This window comes from Schistocerca cancellata, chromosome 4, assembly GCF_023864275.1.
Source record: "Schistocerca cancellata isolate TAMUIC-IGC-003103 chromosome 4, iqSchCanc2.1, whole genome shotgun sequence".
NCBI classification, from domain to species: Eukaryota; Metazoa; Arthropoda; class Insecta; order Orthoptera; family Acrididae; genus Schistocerca; species Schistocerca cancellata.
This window is the reverse complement of record NC_064629.1, coordinates 798,226,995-798,246,457: the sequence shown is the minus strand read 5'-3', so window position 1 is coordinate 798,246,457 and position 19,463 is coordinate 798,226,995. Positions and strand designations below refer to the sequence as shown.

The 19,463-nt window shown below is 45.7% G+C and overlaps 1 protein-coding gene across 1 annotated transcript in view; it reads left to right on the top strand.

Moving 5' to 3' along the window:
- The window catches only part of LOC126184435 (uncharacterized), a 110,506-nt gene that overhangs the window by 84,334 nt on the left and 6,709 nt on the right, over nt 1-19,463 (top strand). The window contains exons 3-4 of the mRNA XM_049926827.1: nt 5,171-5,289; nt 5,371-5,568. Coding sequence (XP_049782784.1) covers nt 5,171-5,289; nt 5,371-5,568 — 317 coding nt within the window. The remainder of the gene's footprint in view (nt 1-5,170; nt 5,290-5,370; nt 5,569-19,463) is intronic.

Genomic DNA, 19,463 nt, shown 5'->3' with positions numbered 1-19,463 from the left:
GTTAAGTAGCAATGTAATATTTTCCCCCCTTTTAGTGTTCTAGTGTTAACTCAGATAACTCGTGTTAGAGATCTCTGACAGTGTTATGATTCATAGCACATGAATATGTGATGTATTCTAAAGATTTCGTCCGCATAGTGTGTTCACCTAAATTCATAACAGAAAACATTTCCAAGCGTCTAAAACTCGGTAAGTAGTCAGGAATGCATTTTCGTGAACTTCCTGTACATTGTCTTAGTAACCTGTTACGAAACAGATTCAATTTCTACGACTACACATTGACATCAGCTGTTTGCGACACATGAAAATTTGTGCCAAACCGGCACTCGAACGTGGATTTCCCGCTCGTCGCGAGCGGCCGCCTTAGCCACTTCGGCTATCCGAGCACCGGCCCAAACTTCCATATTTCACTTAGTCACAACCCTTAAGCTAGCACAATTCGTGATTCCAACACAGGGAGACAAATACTGCATTGCTTCCAAAGTTTCACAAGCTGCGACAAGGTCGCGAATTGAACAGTGACCATTTATTCACGTCTATGGTCACAGTTTTTTTTTTTTTTTTTTTTTTTTTTTTGTCATCAGATCACCGGTTTCGGTCTATAATTACCATCTTCAGATCTGTTTTACAAAAACAAGTCCTAAAATACTGGAGCCATAGTGGCATCGTCAAACGCTAAACACAAACTCAACGACAGCATCGTCAAATATATATACACTCCTGGAAATTGAAATAAGAACACCGTGAATTCATTGTCCCAGGAAGGGGAAACTTTGACACATTCCTGGGGTCAGACACATCACATGATCACACTGACAGAACCACAGGTACATAGACACAGGCAACAGAGCATGCACAATGTCGGCACTAGTACAGTGTATATCCACCTTTCGCAGCAATGCAGGCTGCTATTCTCCCATGGAGACGATCGTAGAGATGCTGGATGTAGTCCTGTGGAACGGCTTGCCATGCCATTTCCACCTGGCGCCTCAGTTGGACCAGCGTTCGTGCTGGACGTGCAGACCGCGTGAGACGACGCTTCATCCAGTCCCAAACATGCTCAATGGGGGACAGATCCGGAGATCTTGCTGGCCAGGGTAGTTGACTTACACCTTCTAGAGCACGTTGGGTGGCACGGGATACATGCGGACGTGCATTGTCCTGTTGGAACAGCAAGTTCCCTTGCCGGTCTAGGAATGGTAGAACGATGGGTTCGATGACGGTTTGGATGTACCGTGCACTATTCAGTGTCCCCTCGACGATCACCAGTGGTGTACGGCCAGTGTAGGAGATCGCTCCCCACACCATGATGCCGGGTGTTGGCCCTGTGTGCCTCGGTCGTATGCAGTCCTGATTGTGGCGCTCACCTGCACGGCGCCAAACACGCATACGACCATCATTGGCACCAAGGCAGAAGCGACTCTCATCGCTGAAGACGACACGTCTCCATTCGTCCCTCCATTCACGCCTGTCGCGACACCACTGGAGGCGGGCTGCACGATGTTGGGGCGTGAGCGGAAGACGGCCTAACGGTGTGCGGGACCGTAGCCCAGCTTCATGGAGACGGTTGCGAATGGTCCTCGCCGATACCCCAGGAGCAACAGTGTCCCTAATTTGCTGGGAAGTGGCGGTGCGGTCCCCTACGGCACTGCGTAGGATCCTACGGTCTTGGCGTGCATCCGTGCGTCGCTGCGGTCCGGTCCCAGGTCGACGGGCACGTGCACCTTCCGCCGACCACTGGCGACAACATCGATGTACTGTGGAGACCTCACGCCCCACGTGTTGAGCACTTCGGCGGTACGTCTACCCGGCCTCCCGCATGCCCACTATACGCCCTCGCTCAAAGTCCGTCAACTGTACATACGGTTCACGTCCACGCTGTCGCGGCATGCTACCAGTGTTAAAGACTGCGATGGAGCTCCGTATGCCACGGCAAACTGGCTGACACTGACGGCGGCGGTGCACAAATGCTGCGCAGCTAGCGCCATTCGACGGCCAACATCGCGGTTCCTGGTGTGTCCGCTGTGACGTGCGTGTGATCATTGCTTGTACAGCCCTCTCGCAGTGTCCGGAGCAAGTATGGTGGGTCTGACACACCGGTGTCAATGTGTTCTTTTTTCCATTTCCAGGAGTGTAAATAATAGTATATACAAGAGTCCTCTTGTCAGCAGCACTACTGTTCAGAGCAGACTGCTGAGTCTGTGTTTAGCATTTGACGATGCCACTATGGTTCCAGTATGTTAGGAGATGCTTCCAAGGCTCTAGCGGATGTACTGCCCGATCCAGTCGTCGAAAGATTCCATCAGCACCACCTGCTGATGGTGGAACTATTATTCCCCGAAATATCGAAGACTGGATCCGGCAGTATATCCGAGAACCCTGTAAGCCCCATATACGCCGGGAAAACCTCAGATCATGTAAATATTATATGGTCATTTTAGCCCGTCGAGCTACTGATACATCGTTGACGGTTACAGTGTGTCAATTTCTTCACAATACAATGCCCTTCAGATATCGATGCGTGTCGTACTGTATAAATCATATATGACGATAGTAATTTGTACGGTAAATATGACTGATACCAGTACCATCTTTGTACACCGAATAGTTTGCTAGTTAGGGAGAATGAAATGTAGGAACACGAGTGTATTCATTCAATTTCAAAGTACACTACTGGCCATTAAAATTGCTGCACCAAGAAGAAATGCAGATGATAAACGGGTATTCATTGGACAAATATATTATACTAGAACTGACATGTGATTACATTTTCACGCAATTTGGGTGCATAGATCCTGAGAAATCAGTACCCAGAACAACAACCTCTGGCCGTAATAACCGCCTTGATACGCCTGGGCATTGAGTCAAACAGAGCTTGGATGGTGTGTACAGGTACAGCTGCCCATGCAGCTTAAACACTATACCACAGTTCATCAAGACTAGTGACTGGCGTATTGTGACGAGCCAGTTGCTCGGCCACCATTGACCAGACGTTTTCAATTGGTGAGAGATCAGGAGAATGTGCTAGCCAGGCCAGCAGTCGAACATTTTCTGTATCCAGAGAGGCCCGTACAGGACCTGCAACATGCGGTTGTGCATTATCCTGCTGAAATGTAGGGTTTCGCAGGGATCGAATGAAGGGTAGAGCCACGCATACCATCACGCCGGGTGATACGTCATTATGGCTATGGCGAACACACACTTCCAATGTGCATTCACCGCGATGTCGCAAAAACACGGATGCGACCATCATGATGCTGTAAACAGAACCTGGATTCATCCGAAAAAATGACGTATTCCCATTCGTGCTCCCAGGTTCGTGGTTGAGTACACCATCGCAGGCGCTCCTCTGTGTGATGCGGCGTCAAGGGTAACCGCAGCCATGGTCTCCGAGCTGATAGTCCATGCTGCTGCAAACGTCGTCGAACTGTTCGTGCGGATGGTTGTTGTCTTGCAGACGTCCCCATCTGTTGACTCAGGGATCGAGACGTGGCTGCACGATCCGTTACAGCCATGCGGATAAGGTGTCTGTCATCTCGACTGCTAGTGATACGAAGCCGTTGGGATCCAGCACGGCGTTCCGTATTACCCTCCCGAACCCACCGATTGCATATTCTGCTAACAGTCATTGGATCTCGACCAACGCCGGCCGCGGTGGCCGTGCGGTTCTAGGCACTTCAGTTCGGAACCGCGTGACTGCTACGGTCGCAGGTTCGAATCCTGCCTCGGGCATGTATGTGTGTGATGTCGTTAGGTTAGTTAGGTTTAAGTAGTTCTAAGTTCTAGGGGACTGATGACCTTAGATGTTGAGTCCCATAGTGCTCAGAGCCATTTGAACCATCTCGACCAACGCGAGCAGCAATGTCGCGATAGGATAAACCGCACTCGCGATAGGCTACAATCCGACCTTTATCAAAGTCGGAAACGTGACGGTACGCATTTATCCTTCTTACACGAGGCATCACAACAACGTTTCACGAGACAACGCCGGTCAACTGCTGTTTGTGAATGAGAAATCGGTTGAAAACTTTCCTCATGTCAGCACGTTGTAGGTGTCGCCACCGGCGCCAACCTTGTGTGAATGCTCTGAAAAGCTAATCATTTGCATATCACGGCACTTCTTCCTGTCGGTTATACAGGGTGATTCAAAAAGAATACCACAACTTTAGGAATTTAAAACTCTGCAACGACAAAAGGCAGAGCTAAGCACTATCTGTCGGCGAATTAAGGGAGCTATAAAGTTTCATTTAGTTGTACGTTTGTTCGCTTGAGGCGCTGTTGACTGGGCGTCAGCGTCCGTTGATGCTAAGATGGCGCCCGCGCAACAGGAAGCTTTTTGTGTTGTTGAGTACGGCAGAAGTGAATCGACGACAGTTGGGGCACTGAGAATCCGCGGGACACAGTATGAACGTGACTCGCCTAAGGTGAACGTTTTCTGTGCCATTTCAGCCAATAAAGTTTTTGGTCCCTTTTTCTTCGAAGGTGCTACTGTAACTGGACTACAGTATCGGCAGATGTTAGAGAATTGGCTGTTCCCTCAGCTTGAACAAGAACCACAACAATTCATATTTCAGCAGGATGGAGCGCCACCACATTGGCACTTATCTGTCCGTCTGAACGTCAACTACCCGAGGCGATGGATCGGCCGCCAGGCAGCCCGTGACAGAGCACTTCATCACTGGCCTCCAAGAAGCCCTGATCTTACCCCCTGCGATTTTTTCTTATGGGGGTATGTTAAGGATATGGTGTTTCGGCCACCTCTCCCAGCCACCATTGATGATTTGAAACGAGAAATAACAGCAGCTATCCAAACTGTTACGCCTGATATGCTACAGAGAGTGTGGAACGAATTGGACTATCGGGTTGATAGTGGTCGAGTGTCTGGAGGGAGCCATATTGAACATCTCTGAACATGTTTTAGAGTGAAAAAAAAACCTTTTTAAATACTCTTTGTAATGATGTATAACAGAAGGTTATATTATGTTTCTTTCATTAAATACACATTTTTAAAGTTGTGGTATTCTTTTTGAATCACCCTGTATTTCGCGTCTGTAGCACGTCATCTTCGTGGTATAGCAATTTTAATGGCCAGTAGTGTAATTCTGAACAGAGTACAGAGCGTCACATCGGAGGGTGGGATGTTTGTTAGAAGTGTGTGTGACTTTTGCAGGCACTCGCACCCGCAGTACGCGGGGCGGGACCTGGACCACCTCATGTACCTGCGGCAGTCGATCCTGAGCGCGATGCAGCGGTACGAGCGCCAGGGCAGCGGAGGCGGCGGCGGCGGCGGCGCGGGGGCGGCGGGGCCGTCCGCTGGCGGCGCGGCGTCGGCGTCCGCGTCTTCGTCGGCGGCGGACGTGTCGCGCAGCCCGCGGCGCGGCGCGCTGTCGTCGTGCCCGCAGTCGCGCACGCACTCGCCGTCGCCCAGCGCGTCGCCGGCCGCCTGCCGCCTCGCCACGGCCGAGGAGGACATCGACACGCTCCTGTACGGCCAGCCGTGCAGCTACGTCACCATGATCGAGGACAAGTACCGCCGCTCCAGCGTCGCCAGGGTCAAGAAGCTCAGAGGTAGATACCCGCCAGCTTCTACACCCTTCAATTTAATGCCGTATTGTCTGTAAATCGACCTCCTTCTTCTTTCACTGGTGCCGTGTCCCGCGCTGACGCAGGGTCGGGATTGTTAAGCCCGGTCCAGACGCAACGATCTATCTGCGCAGACATCGGCGCAGATGTCTGTACGTGCAAAAGATCGCAGCAAATGTTGTGTGTTCACACGACACAAACCCCAATCTACTACTCGCCCGCTATCTGTCGGTATAGAAAAGAAATATCAGTGGCAAGCGACTACGCTCCCCGTAAACGTCAAAAACTTAATTCAGTTATTTTGAAACATAGAAATGGAGGAAATTCTGTTGTGGTCTGCGTTCGCAACTTGTGTTGCAAAAAACATCCAGACCAACCGCAGGAAACGGAGAAAGCGGTCAAAATGGTGTAGACAGTGGCTGCTAAAGCGAAAGCAGTTTTCTCACGTAAATTTACTGCGAGAGTTGCAGGGCGAACCTAACGACTGGCGAAATTATTTGCGGATGGATGACGGAAATTATAATTCTCTCTTAAAGCTTGTAACCCCTCATATTATGAGAAAAAAAATACTTGTATAGAGAAGGTCAATTTCTCCTCATGAACGGCTGGCGGTAACATTAAGATTCCTAGCAACAGGAAGGAGCTACAGGGATTTGGAATTTTCAACTGCAATATCGAAACAAGAGTTGAGTGAAATAATACCCGCAATTTTTCAATTAGAGCATTGTATGCTGCTGTCTTTTTGTCTCTGTCACTATATTCTTTACTTTAATCTTCCAGAAACATGGGTGGTTTCTATATATTTCAATGAATTCACTTACAAACTCTCGAGAACACTGATGAGTATCAGCCATTTTAATGCCCTGTGCGCACAAATACAAACACTAGACTGAGCAAACAGCTGTTTCGCGCCGGATTTGCGGCGCTCTCCTGTCCACACGCTCCAACTTGTCTGCGCAGATGTGGTTTGAACCCACAGATTTGAGAGGTTTCGCTCAAACCTCCAACTCCAACTTCCAGGTTTGCACACACCTCAGATTGGTGCAAATCTGCTGTCCACACGCAACGATCTGTCTGCGCAGATGTGATGTGCGCAGACATTTGCGCAGACAGATCGTTGCGTGTGGACGGGCCCTTAGGAACGGATTTGGCAAGGTTAGTACAAAGGGGTGGCCGGAGGCGCTTCCTGCCGCCACGCCGTACCCCCCGGGACGGAATTAGTGTACCCCTGCTGACTGCGTCTAGCGCACGGCCGGCCAAACGCTGCACAGTGTGCAGACGTGCGGAAGTGCTGCACATGTGCGACAGCGACATCTGTTATTAGACATGTGTCCTAAATGAACGGCGGCGGCTCCACTTCCCTGTGGTACGAGGGCTATCCACAAAGTACATTACGTTTTGGAATTAAAAATAAATAAAGTATTGGAATTTTTTTTATTATATACAGATGAAAGCCACACTTAAATACTACTTTTCTACATAGTTGCCATTTAAATTAAGGCACTTATCGTAGCGATGGACGAGCTTGGAAATTCCTTCGTCGTAAAATTCGGCCGCCTGCGCCTTCAACCACGTGGTTACATCTTCTCGAAGCTGTGCGTCGTCATCAAAACGCTGCGTAGCCAACCACTTCTTCATTGCTGGGAATTAGTGGAAGTCGCTCGGTGACAGGTCGGGACTGTACGGCGGATGAGGAAACAACTCCCACTTAAAAGATTCGAGAACTTCACGAGTGGCATTTGCCGTGTGGGCCCGGGCGTTGTCGTGAATCAGCAAGATCTTTGAGCCCAACTTTCCCCTGCGCTTGTTTTGTATTGCTCTTCTGAGGTTGTGCAGAGTTTGGCAATACCTTTGAGAGTTTATTTTAGTGCCTCTTTCCAGGAAATTCACAAAAATCACACAAGACAGTTGGCAAGGAAGGTGATGGCGACTGTCTTTTGGGATAGAAAATGTGTGCTCAAGGAATATCGCACCGATTATTCCGTGACTGTACATTGCACACCACACAGTCACCCGCTGAAAATGAAAAGGCTTCTCGATCGCGAAATGAGAATTCGAAGTCCCCCAAACGTGCCAATTTTGCTTATTGCCGAATCCATCCAAATGAAAGTGGGCTTCATCGCTAAACCAAACCAACCATGAGCATACTAATTCCTATCGTGCCCCGTCACCAACCGTACAGTTTGAACTCCTAACGCAAACCGTTCAGAAGTAATGACGCTTTCTTTTCATATGGTTCAATAATTGTCACCCTGTTATTGATATGGATGTTTTTGGGACATGTAGTCAAGCGAATGGATGGCCAATGGACGAAGGAAATTACTTGCTTGATCGCACGAGATGGTAAGAACCAGAGGATGGCCTACTGAGAGATGAGCACACGGCATTACAGGTGCAATATCTAGCTTGTTACCGAACGAGGTGGTGCAGTGGTTAGCACACTGGACTTGTATTCGTGAGGACGATAAAACCCTCGTCCGACCATCCAGCTTTAGGTTTTCCGGTATTTCCATAAATCGCTCCAGGCAAATGCCGGGATGGTCGCTTTGAAAATGCACGGCCCATTTCCTTCCTTATCCTTGACACAATCCGAGCTTGTGCTCCTTGTCTAATGACCTCAGTGTCGACAGGACGGTAAACCCAATCTTCCTTCCTTCTTCCTACACTGGTTCCTCAGCACCATAAATAAATGTTTCATAATAAGGTTATAAAATATATCCTCCTCGTTGAACTATTTTTTTGGATTCAGATAGTCTAAGTAAATATACAGCAGAAGCGCGTATATGAAGCTAAATTTACGGTTTTTCCTCGATATCGAAGTATGGCATCGATAAACAGTGTACCTGGCAATCTTTACTCAATCTAATCAACACCTCTCAGCAGCATACACGTAATATCCTATATATCACGGCTCATAAATAACTGGAACTTCTCTCCAAACTGTGGCGCTAAGTAGTCACCTCTGTATGCGTTTTTAATGTGACCGTGACGTATTGTTCATTAAATCCTCCTGCAGCGTTTTTGACATAACTCTTTAATGCCTTTCTTTAGTGTTGATTCACTGTTGTGAATAGTCTTTGGTAAACTTCTCTGTGATTCGTACGTTGCACTATAATCTGCACACGTCTTCCTTTTACGATTGGGTGATTTATCACAAAACGTTCTGTTAGAAAAGGAAGAGTATCAGCCGACTGCCGATTATGGATCCATCAAGTCACAACGCTTGACAGTATAGTTTTCAATTACACTTATCAAGTGGCATGACGCAGTAATTCAGACATTCGATTCACATTTGGGAGACTCGAGGCTCAGTTCCCTGTCAGACCATTAAGATTTACGTTTCTTGTATTTTCCCAAAATTGCTTTACGCAAATGTTGGGATTTTGCAAGGTTCAGTCCTCTGTCAGGCCATGCAGGTGTATGTTTTTCGTAGTTTCCCAAAACCATTTTAGGCAAATGTCGGATGGTTCCTTTAAAAAAATGGTATTTCCATTTTTATTCGACAGTTTTCCCCAATCCATGTTTGTGCTCCGTCTCTAATGACGTCATCTTCGACGGGATGTAAAACCCTAATTTTCATATTTAAGTCATCATCCGTAAAACAAGCACAAATTTGTTTACAAATTACTCTTACACAAGAGTAATGCATCTAACCGCCCCCTAAATGTACAAATGAAATGTCAAACGCAAGTTCAGGTTAGTGCAAACTTATTAAAGAGATATGTAACAGTTATTTTATTTAAGTGAGGTCGTTCGTAGATATTGCCGGCCGCGGTGGTCTCGCGGTTCTAGGCGCTCAGTCCGGAACCGCGCGACTGCTACGGTCGCAGGTTCGAATCCTGCCTCGGGCATTGATGTGTGTGATGTCCTTAGGTTAGTTAGGTTTAAGTAGTTCTAAGTTCTAGGGGACTGATGACCACAGCTGTTAAGTCCCATAGTGCTCAGAGCCATTTGAACCATTTTTTCGTTCGTATATAATTCTAAAAACAGGAAATTTAAAAGCTAGATTGTAGCTAATCACAAGATATTCGTCTACGACATTAGTAAGGTGCGGAAAATTGGCATCAAATAATGATAACTTGTTCAGCAATGCGTGATGCGGCAACTTATTTCACATCATTTAGTTGATATATAATCTTTTTTAGTCTAAAAGAGTTTCATTATGGCAAGAGTTCCATATATTACGTCGTTAACTTACGTTGAAATGCAACAGAAAACTCTGAACGTATTGAACGAAGTCATTCACAATATTTTCCAATAAAAGGACACGAACAAACGAAATTTGTTTTCCAGAGCTTTGGATTAACAATTTCCTCGAAATATATACAATTTTAATATATTTTTTCGCGCTCACCAGCTTTCTGAAAATATTGACATTCAGGGATCGTAACAAATAACAAGTATCTAAACATATTTTTTCTTATGCGCTATACTGATTTCTCACTTTATACATTTTTGTTAATATTCTGTTCTTTCTTCAGCGTTACAGTAAATTGTAGTAAATGCATCGTGCTACGTATGTTTGAAACTAAATATTGACGAACTTCGTTGAGCGATAATAAACAACATTTTCTCCCAACAACGGCAATTGGCAGCACGCAAAAAAAGAACTTCGCTGTCTAGTTACTACTTGTGACTTCTTTATATTCTGAGGTATTGATAAAATAACAGTTTCTCTTAAACGAATGATGTGAGCCTACTATTATTAAAACCATTAGATCGATCTGAGGAAGGATATTACCGCGTTAAAGCACATTTCGCAGAGAAGCGGTTCACAAAAATATTCAGAAAATATTTAAAATTTGTACTCATAATAATGCATAAAATCTCAGGTCGAAGTCGGTCAAAACAATGCAGTCTAAACATAACGTGTCGAGGTTTAAATTTATCTGTTCCACTTGATTTTTCCTTCACATTTACAAGACTTCCGAAATACTTTTTCCTAAATCTTCTGTGCGGATATAAACATATACTCCATTTTTTGGAAGTTAGTGAAATACCATTAAAATCACATCGATATTTTTTTTTGTCCTTGTCTCTAAATCTCGATAGATAACAAGGTTGCTGTTATTAAATTTTCAGTAAAATAATGATGACTTCGCATACTGCCACCTGCTGGAAACAATGTTTCGATACTTGTACCAATGAAGAATTGAAAGGTGCAACGAAAACAATGGTCCAGCTTAGACAACATATCCAAGTATCAAGAATTACAGCTATACAGTATTAGAGTACACTGTTCCAAAGATAACTTCATACCATTCATTACATACGTCGCGTCTTGTGAATGATGTCATACAGGTATCCAACTTTATCGACAATACTGCGTACGGCAAGAGCACACACACGCCATTAGTTCACAAAGTGTGTCACTTGACCTCCACTTCGGTATGAATGCTGTTTTTCAAGTCCAGAATAGTAGCAGACCTATTAGCATGCACTTTAGATTTCAGGAACCTCCAGAGGAAAAAATCAAATGCCGATAAATCGGACGAACAGGGTGGCCAGTTGACATGACCAAACCGGGAAACAAGGTGCTCTGGAAACATTCTGCGTAAGGCTGTCATGGACTTTCTGGCTGTGCACCGGCCCGTTGGAAACGTAACGGTTGCATACGCCTTATTTGCCGCGTCACGAGTTGTTGTAACGTTACTTCTTTGCTGTTCTTAATCCATTTAAACGATTTACGAGACAATATGAACAGCCCTCTTAAACCGTCTGTTGATAGTGGTGTTGTTTAACGTTCATTAAATTCATCATCAAAACGAATTACAAAATGATTCAGACAAGATATTTTCATGGTACGAAAATGTCCTCAACAATAAAAAGTGTGAGTTCCTCCACATGTGTACAAAGAAACCATCGTTAAATTTCGGTTATACAATAACTCACGTAAAATTAAAGGCCGTCGAGTCAACTAAATACCTAAGGATTATAAGCATGTACACCGTATATTCGAACCATCACACAGAAAATGTTGTGGAGAAGACGAACCAAAGACGGCTTTTTACTTCGAAGTCTGCCTACAATAAGCTTATCCGTCCTATTCTGAAGCATTTGTACGCGGTATGGGATCCTTACCAGACTGGATTGACGCTTACATAGAAAAAGTTCAAAGAAGAGTAGCTCGTTTTAACTACCAAGAAGAAGAGAGCATCACGGATATGATACGTCAGATGGGATGACAGTGATTGAAACAACGGTTTTTCTCGTTGAGGCGAGACTTTCTGATGAAATTACAATCACCAAGTTTGTCCTCCGAATGCCAAAACAGCTTGTTGACTCCCGTTTACGCAGAGATACATGTCTAGCATAAGAAAATAAGAAAAATCAGAGCTCGCACTGAAAGAGTCTGATGTTCATTTTCCCACGTCCTACTCGTGAATGGAACGGTAGAGAAATTGAAAGTGGCTCTACAGTGGGGCGCCAAACTTGAGGTCGAAAGTATCTTTCATGTGAGGTTTCACTTCCAAGTAGCACAGCGCAATAAAACTTTTACCATTCATAGAGAGAAATTCCACTATATAGTACAGGGGTTACCTGAAAGAAAAACTCAATGAAGCGAACAGAAATGACACTTTTGTTCAAAGACAATAATTGCACTGAAGTCACCGCAATTTATCACGGTCCCCTAGACATTATAAAAGGTGCAACATGGTTCTTACATCTACATAAACATACATACAGCGAAAGCCAAGCTGAAGGGCGTGGCCGAGAATACCTTTTACCACAACTAGCATTTCATGTTCTAACGTTACTCCTAGATATTTAACTGACGTGACTGTCTCAGCACTCCAATGATGCTGTATTCGAACAATATGGGACTTTTTCTCCTACTCATCTGCATTAACTCACATTTTTCTACGTTTAGAGCTAGCTGCCATTCATCACACCAACTAGAAATTTTGTCTAATTCATCCTGTATCCTCCTACAGGCAATCAAAGATGACATCTTCGCTTACACCACAGTATCATCAGCAAACAACCGCAGACTATTGCTCGCCCTGTTCGTCAGACCATTTATGTATACAGAAAATAACAGCGGTCCTATTCCCGGCGGGGTCAGGGATTTTCGCCTGCCTCGAGATGACTGGGTGTTTGTGTTGTCCTCCTCATTTCATCATCGTTCATGAAAGTGGCGAGATTGGACTGAGCAATGGTTGGGAATTTGTACGGGCGGTGATAACCGCGCAGTTGAGCGCACCACAAACAATCAAACATCATCATCTATTCCCGGGACACCCCTGACGATACCCTTATCTCTGATAATCACTTGCCGTCGGGTACAACACACTGGTTTCTATTACTTAAGAAGTCTTCGAGCTACTCAGATGTGTGGTAACCTATTCCGGATGCTCGTACCTTCGTTAACAGTCTGCATTGGCGCCCCGAGTCAAACACTCTTCGGAAATCTAGGAATAGGGAATCTGTCTGTCTGTTCTGCAGAATTCTGCAGCAAACCAATGTTAAGGATATTGATCTGTAATTTTTCGGATCCGTTCTTTTATCCTTCTTATATACAGTAGTCGCCTGAGCTTTTTTCAAGTCGCTTGGGACTTTGCGCTGGACGAGAAATTCCCGATAAATGAAAGGTAAGTAAGGGGCCGACGCTGTAGAGTACTTTTTGTAAACTCGAATTGGGATTCCACTTGGTCCTGGCGACTTATTGGTTTTCAATTCATTGGTTCAAATGGCCCTGAGGTCATCAGTCCCCTAGAACTTAGAACTACTTAAACCTAACTAACCTAAGGACATCACACACATCCATGCCCGAGGCAGGATTCGAACCTGCGACCGTAGCGGTCGCGCGATTCCAGACTGAAGCGCCTAGAACCGTTCGGCCACCCCGATTCAGCTGCTTCTCTACGCCAAGACTGCCTGTTGCTATGTCGTCCATACGGGAGTCTGTGTGGTGGTCACACGGCGTTATGTTTGTACGATCCTTCTTCGTGAATGATTTCTTAAATGCGAAATTTAAAACTTCAGATTTCCTTCTATAGCCACACCAAACACGTCAACGAGTGACTGAACAGAAGCCTTGAAACCGCTTAGCGCTTTTACGTATGACCGTAAATTTCTCGGGTTTTCGGTAAGATCTCCTGCTAAGGTATGACGGTGGTAATTGTTATGTGCTTCATGCACTGATTTTTTTTTTTTACGTCGGCGCGAATCTCTACTAACTTTTGGCTGTCGTTAAGTTGCGCTTTCTCTTCTGATCTAAGAGTGCAACAGTCTTTGTTCCCTAAACATTTTCCATTTTTATTGTTAAGCTACGGTGGGTCTTTCCCGTCCTTAATCCAACTTACATGGCGCATACGTCTCCAGGGCGGGATATATAATCAGTTTAAACTTTGCCCATAATTCCTCTACGTCCATCATATTGGAACTAAATGATGGTTATTCATTGTCTAAGTGCGATGCTAAAAACTCCTTATCTGCTCTGTGTATCAGAAAAACACTCATAGCCTTCTTGGTTGATTTGCTAACTTCAGTAAAAATCTTCGCTATGACGACTTCATGATCACTAATTCCTGTATCTGTACGCGCACAGTCAATAAGATCATGTCTGCTTGTAGCTACAAGCTCTAAAATACACTCTAAGACAAAAAACAAATAACGCACCACAAAGAAATTATCCGAATGGAACGGAAATCGATAGATGTGATGTATATGTACAGAAAAACAAATGACAATAATTTCAGAAAAATTGGATGATTTGTTCATGAGAAAGAGCTTTACAAATTAAGAACGTCAGTGACTTGTTGGCCCACATTTGGCACTTAAGCATGAAGATATTTGGCTTGGCCTTGAGTGTCGGATGTCCTCCTGAGTGATATCGTGCGAGTTTCTGCCCGATTCGCGCATTAGATCGTCAAAATCCCGAGTTGGATGGAGGGACACGTCCGGAATGTTCCAAACGTTCTTAGTTGGGGAGATATCTGACGACCTTGCTAGCCAAGGTACGGTTTTGCGAGCCCGAATATAAGCGACAGAACTCTCGATGTGTGCGGGCGGGCATTATCTTGCTGAAATGTAAGCCCAGGATAGCTTACCATGGAGGGCAACAAAACGGGGCGTAGAATATCGTCGATGCGTCACTGTGCTGTAACAGTGTCGCGGAAAACAACCAAAAGGGACCTGCTCCGGAAAAAAGAACCAGCAGACCATCCTGGTTGTCGTGCCGTATGGCGGGTAACAGTCAGGTTGGTATCTCAGCGCTGTCTGGGGCGTCTGCAGACACACCTTCGGCCTGGATCTCCTTGACTGGAGTAGAATTGTCTTCAGTGATGAGTCCAGTTTCGAACTGACCCCCGATACGAACGATGCCAAGCCGAATTACTGTCTGCTTAAGTACCAGAGGTAGACGGACGTGTTATTGACTCGCTCTCTTTGTGAAGTTCTTTCTCTTGAATAAATCATCCACTTTTTCTGAAATTGTACCCCTTTTTTCGTCTGTTCATGTACATCACATCTACCGATTTCCGTCCCACTCGAATAATTCCTTAACGGTGCGCCGTTTCCTCATTTTTATTTTTCTTATTTTTAGAGTACTTCCATTGTGTGTGGGCTCTCGAACTAGCGGCTCAAGGCGGCATTTTAATAGGGTATGTGATCACTACGGACGGTAATGCATGCTCTGCAACGTGCTCCTATGCTGCCACAGAGATGGTAAGGGGTTCTTGTGGTAGAGCGTACCACTGCTCCACCAGTGTGGTTGATAACTTCTGGACGGTCTTTGGTATATGTGGAAGTGCTGCGTTACGTCTCCCCACCGCCTTCCAAACGTGCTCGATCGCGTTTAGTACAGGGAACGTGCAGGCCAGTCCATTCACTGAGTATCTTCTCGTTCCAAGAGGTCCTCCACCTGTGCTGTTCGATGCGCTCGCTCATTGTCATCCATAAAATAAAGTTAGGGTCGAATGAACCCTAGAAAAGACGCACATAGAAAAAGAATAAAGTGTCACAATAACGTTGAACGGTGAGCGTCCAGTGTTCAAAGATTTGGAGGTCAGTAACCCCATGCAACATTTTGCCTCCCACACCATAATAGGTGCACAATCAAAACTATCACTGGATGCATTATACACTGAAGAGCCAAAGAAACCGGTACACCTGCATAATATCGCGTAGGGCCCCCTTGAGCAAGCAGTAGTGCCGCAACATGACGTAGCATGGACTCGATTAAGGTCTGAAGTAGTGCTGGAGGGAACTGACACCATGAGTCCTACCGGGCTGTCAAAAATCCGTAAGAGTACGACGGGGTGGAGATCTCTTCTGAACAGCACGTTGCAAGGCATCGCTGATATGCTCAATAATATTCATGTCTGGGGAGTTTGGTAGCCAGCGGAAGCGTTTAAACTCAGAAGAGTGTACCTGGAGCGACTCTTTAGCAATGCTGGACATGTGGGGTAACGCATTGTCCTGCTGGAATTGCCCAAATCCGTCGGAATGCACACTGGACATGAACGGATGCAGGTGATTAGACAGGATGTTTACGTATGTGTCACCTGTCAGGGTCGTATCTAGACGTATCGGGGGTACCATACACGCGAACTGCACACACCCCACACCATTACAGAGCCACCACCAGCTTGAACAGTCCTCTGATGCCATGCAAGGTCCATAGATTCATGAAGTTGTCTCCATACCCGTATACGTCCGTCCGCTCGATACAATTTGCACCGAGACTCGTCCAACAAGGCAACATTTTTCCAGTCATCAGCAGTCCAGTGTCGGTATTGACGGTATCAGGCGAGGCTTAGGGCTTTGTGTCATGCAGTCATCAAGGGTACACGAGTGGCCCTCCCCCTCCGAAAGCCCATATCGATGAAGTTTCGTTGAATGGTTCGCACACTGACACTTGTTGATGGCCCAGCACTGAAATCTGCAGCAATCTGCGGAAGGGTTGCACTTCTGTTACGTTGAACGATTCTCTTCGGTCGTCGTTTGCCCCGTTCTTGCGTGATCTTTTTCCGGCCGCGGCGATGTTGGAGATTTGATGTTTTACCAGATTCCTGATATTCACGGTACACTCGTGGAATGGTCGAACGGGAAAATCCTCACTTCATCGCTATCTCGGAGACACTTTGTCCCATCCCTAATGCGCCGATTGTAACACCACGTTCAAACTCACTTAAATCTTGATAACCTGTCATTGTAGCAGCAGCAACCGATTTAACAACTGCGCCAGACACTTGTTGCCTTATGTAGGCATTGCCGACCGCATCGCTGTATTCTGCCTGTTTATATATCTTTGTATACGCACGCCTATATCAGTTTCTTTGGATGTGCAGTGTGTATCACCATCTGGGGTACGTCCAGAATCGTTACTCAGACTGAATCTGCTTTCATCCGAGAAAAACATGCGACCCCATTCCTCATTGGCCCAGTCTTTGGGATGTTGGCACTTTCGCAAACTGTGCTGCCGATCTGCGAGTGTCAACGAAACACAACGTACTAGTCGTCGGTCAAGGGCATGTAGTCCACTGGGGGCCGAACCGCACAATAACCCTGGGTTCGGTGTGGGGCGGCGGTGGGGTGAGTGGACTGCTGTAACCTGTTGGGTTGTGTACACTGCGGGCTACGGCGGGGATGAAGCCTCTCCGTCGTTTTTAGGTCCCCAGTTCAACACAATAGAATATAATACAATACAAATACTAATTTACGTATATTACCAATTAATGGCAAGATCGGTAGGAGAAGGTGTGGTAAAATACCGAAGACGGGAAAAGTGGCCATTGGCTGTGTTTTTAACCTGAACAGCGTTACTGCTTGCCAAGAAGTCGTCAGGCGAGTTCTAAAATACATCGCCATTGTTTTCAGTGAGAATGGCAGAAGAAGCTTCTCATTATTTTTTTGTAAAATCATTTTTGTTTTTGGGTTCTCTGACGTAAGATAAGTCTCTTACATTATTCTTGTCAGCTCCCTTGTATGAAGCGTAGTAATTTGTACAATATCAATGTTTAAACAGCGTCTTTTGGCCTACAAATGTAGTTCCTTGTTATTTATTTCAATTTGATGGTTTCTTCTGTGGATCACTACTGCCGACAGGGCGTCCGATCTGTAAAAGTGGCCACACTACTCGTCAGGAAAAGTGGCCAAGGTGTTCACCCCTAATAAGAGCCAGTTACTTCCACATATCACGCAAAATATTACAGATCAGACTGACTTTTACACCCTTTTATGCAGGGTGAACATTAATAAAATCGACAAACTGCAAGAACGGATTCCTGACTCGAAATGGAGGAAAAAAGGTCCTGTGAACATGCGTCCGGTAATGGACGGTATGCGTGCAATGAGAACAAAGGCCGGCCTGTGTGGCCGAGCGGTTCTAGGCGCTTCAGTCTGGAACCGGGCGACCGCTACGGTCGCAGGTTCGAATCCTGCCTCGGGCATGGATGTGTGTGATGTCCTTAGGTTAGTTAGGTTTAAGTAGTTCTAAGTTCTACGGGACTGATGACCTCAGATGTTAAGTCCCATAGTGCTCAGAGCCATTTGAACCATTTTTTTGAGAACAAATCGTTCTGGAACGTAGTACAGAACTGCATCGCATCCACGTCACAATAGTGTTCAAAATGGCCTCCATAGCATCGCAAATGATAGGGATTGTGGCGATTGTCATGCAGGGTACAAATAATTGTACTTAGGCTTACACCAAGTTATCGGATCACTTGCCTGGAGCTTGTACTAGAGTTCGTCTCAATATCCTGTAGAACCTGGTCCTTCAGATCGGGGGTACGCACAGTCCGCCACCTCCCTGCACTTTCGTCTGCCTGAAAGGACCCATGATCACATAAACGCTCAAAAAGAGCTTGAAATGTTGAGTGGTGTGGTTGGCGTCTATGAGGATTCTTGGTTTTGATACATCCGTGCTGCCTCTCAAGCATTTCCATCTGCTTGGCCGTACACAAACACCATCTCGACTTGTTATCGACGTGAATACCGGACCATCCTGCTGCTTACAGTACGCTGCGTCAATCATACAGCCTGCAACACACGAGGAACACACGGCACGTCATCAGGGGAACTGTCATTAATCAGCGCCATCTGCCGTGGCAACGATGCATTTCCAGACACTTGTTGATAGGACCTTTCTCCTCCATTTTCAGTCAGGAATCCGACCATGCAGTTTGCCGGTTATATTAATGTTCAACCTGTATATGCAAAGTTGTCATCCGCCATTCTATGCCTTTTTGACAACTTTGAATTAATAAAGTTTTATTATAGTCTCTGTTCTGATATATTTGGCCTAATACGAAAGTCCGATTCAAAACGGTGAGCTGTAATCGTTTTGTATTCTCTCAGATAGTAGGGCGCGAAGGTGCCAAGAAAATGCACCCGGAAATCATACAACAAACATGGGATCTGTTGCGACAGCACTGGCCACATTACCGGCTTAGGTACATAAAGCTGGTCACTACGTGAGCCTTCAGCAAAATGCATGTAGTACCAATATATTATTTACTTTTTTACTTAAAATATTTGGTGTGATATCTTAAAATGTGTAGATTCGAAATGTTTGAACGGTGAAGTTCTAACAGTAAACATGGTCTGATGAAAATTGAGTTTTTCTTTGAGTGGCTATTACCCTCCCCCCCCCAAACCTCCACCTTTCGTGGTGGCCCGAGTTGTCACCCTCCAGTGTCAGTACTGGCTCTTAAGTCAAAAATGTTTGACAACGATTGGGCTGGAGGCTTTAAAATCGGAAATAACTAATCATAAATCCGTGCACAGGAGCGCACTCACAAATTCTTTGAACCTTTCATTACTGGCAGAATATCTTCGTGGATCAGTGAGGACAACTCACTACCGAGCTGCAGTATGTAATACTTTTGAACGTCACCTCTGCCCCGGCGAGCCTGCGAGTTCCCCCCTACATT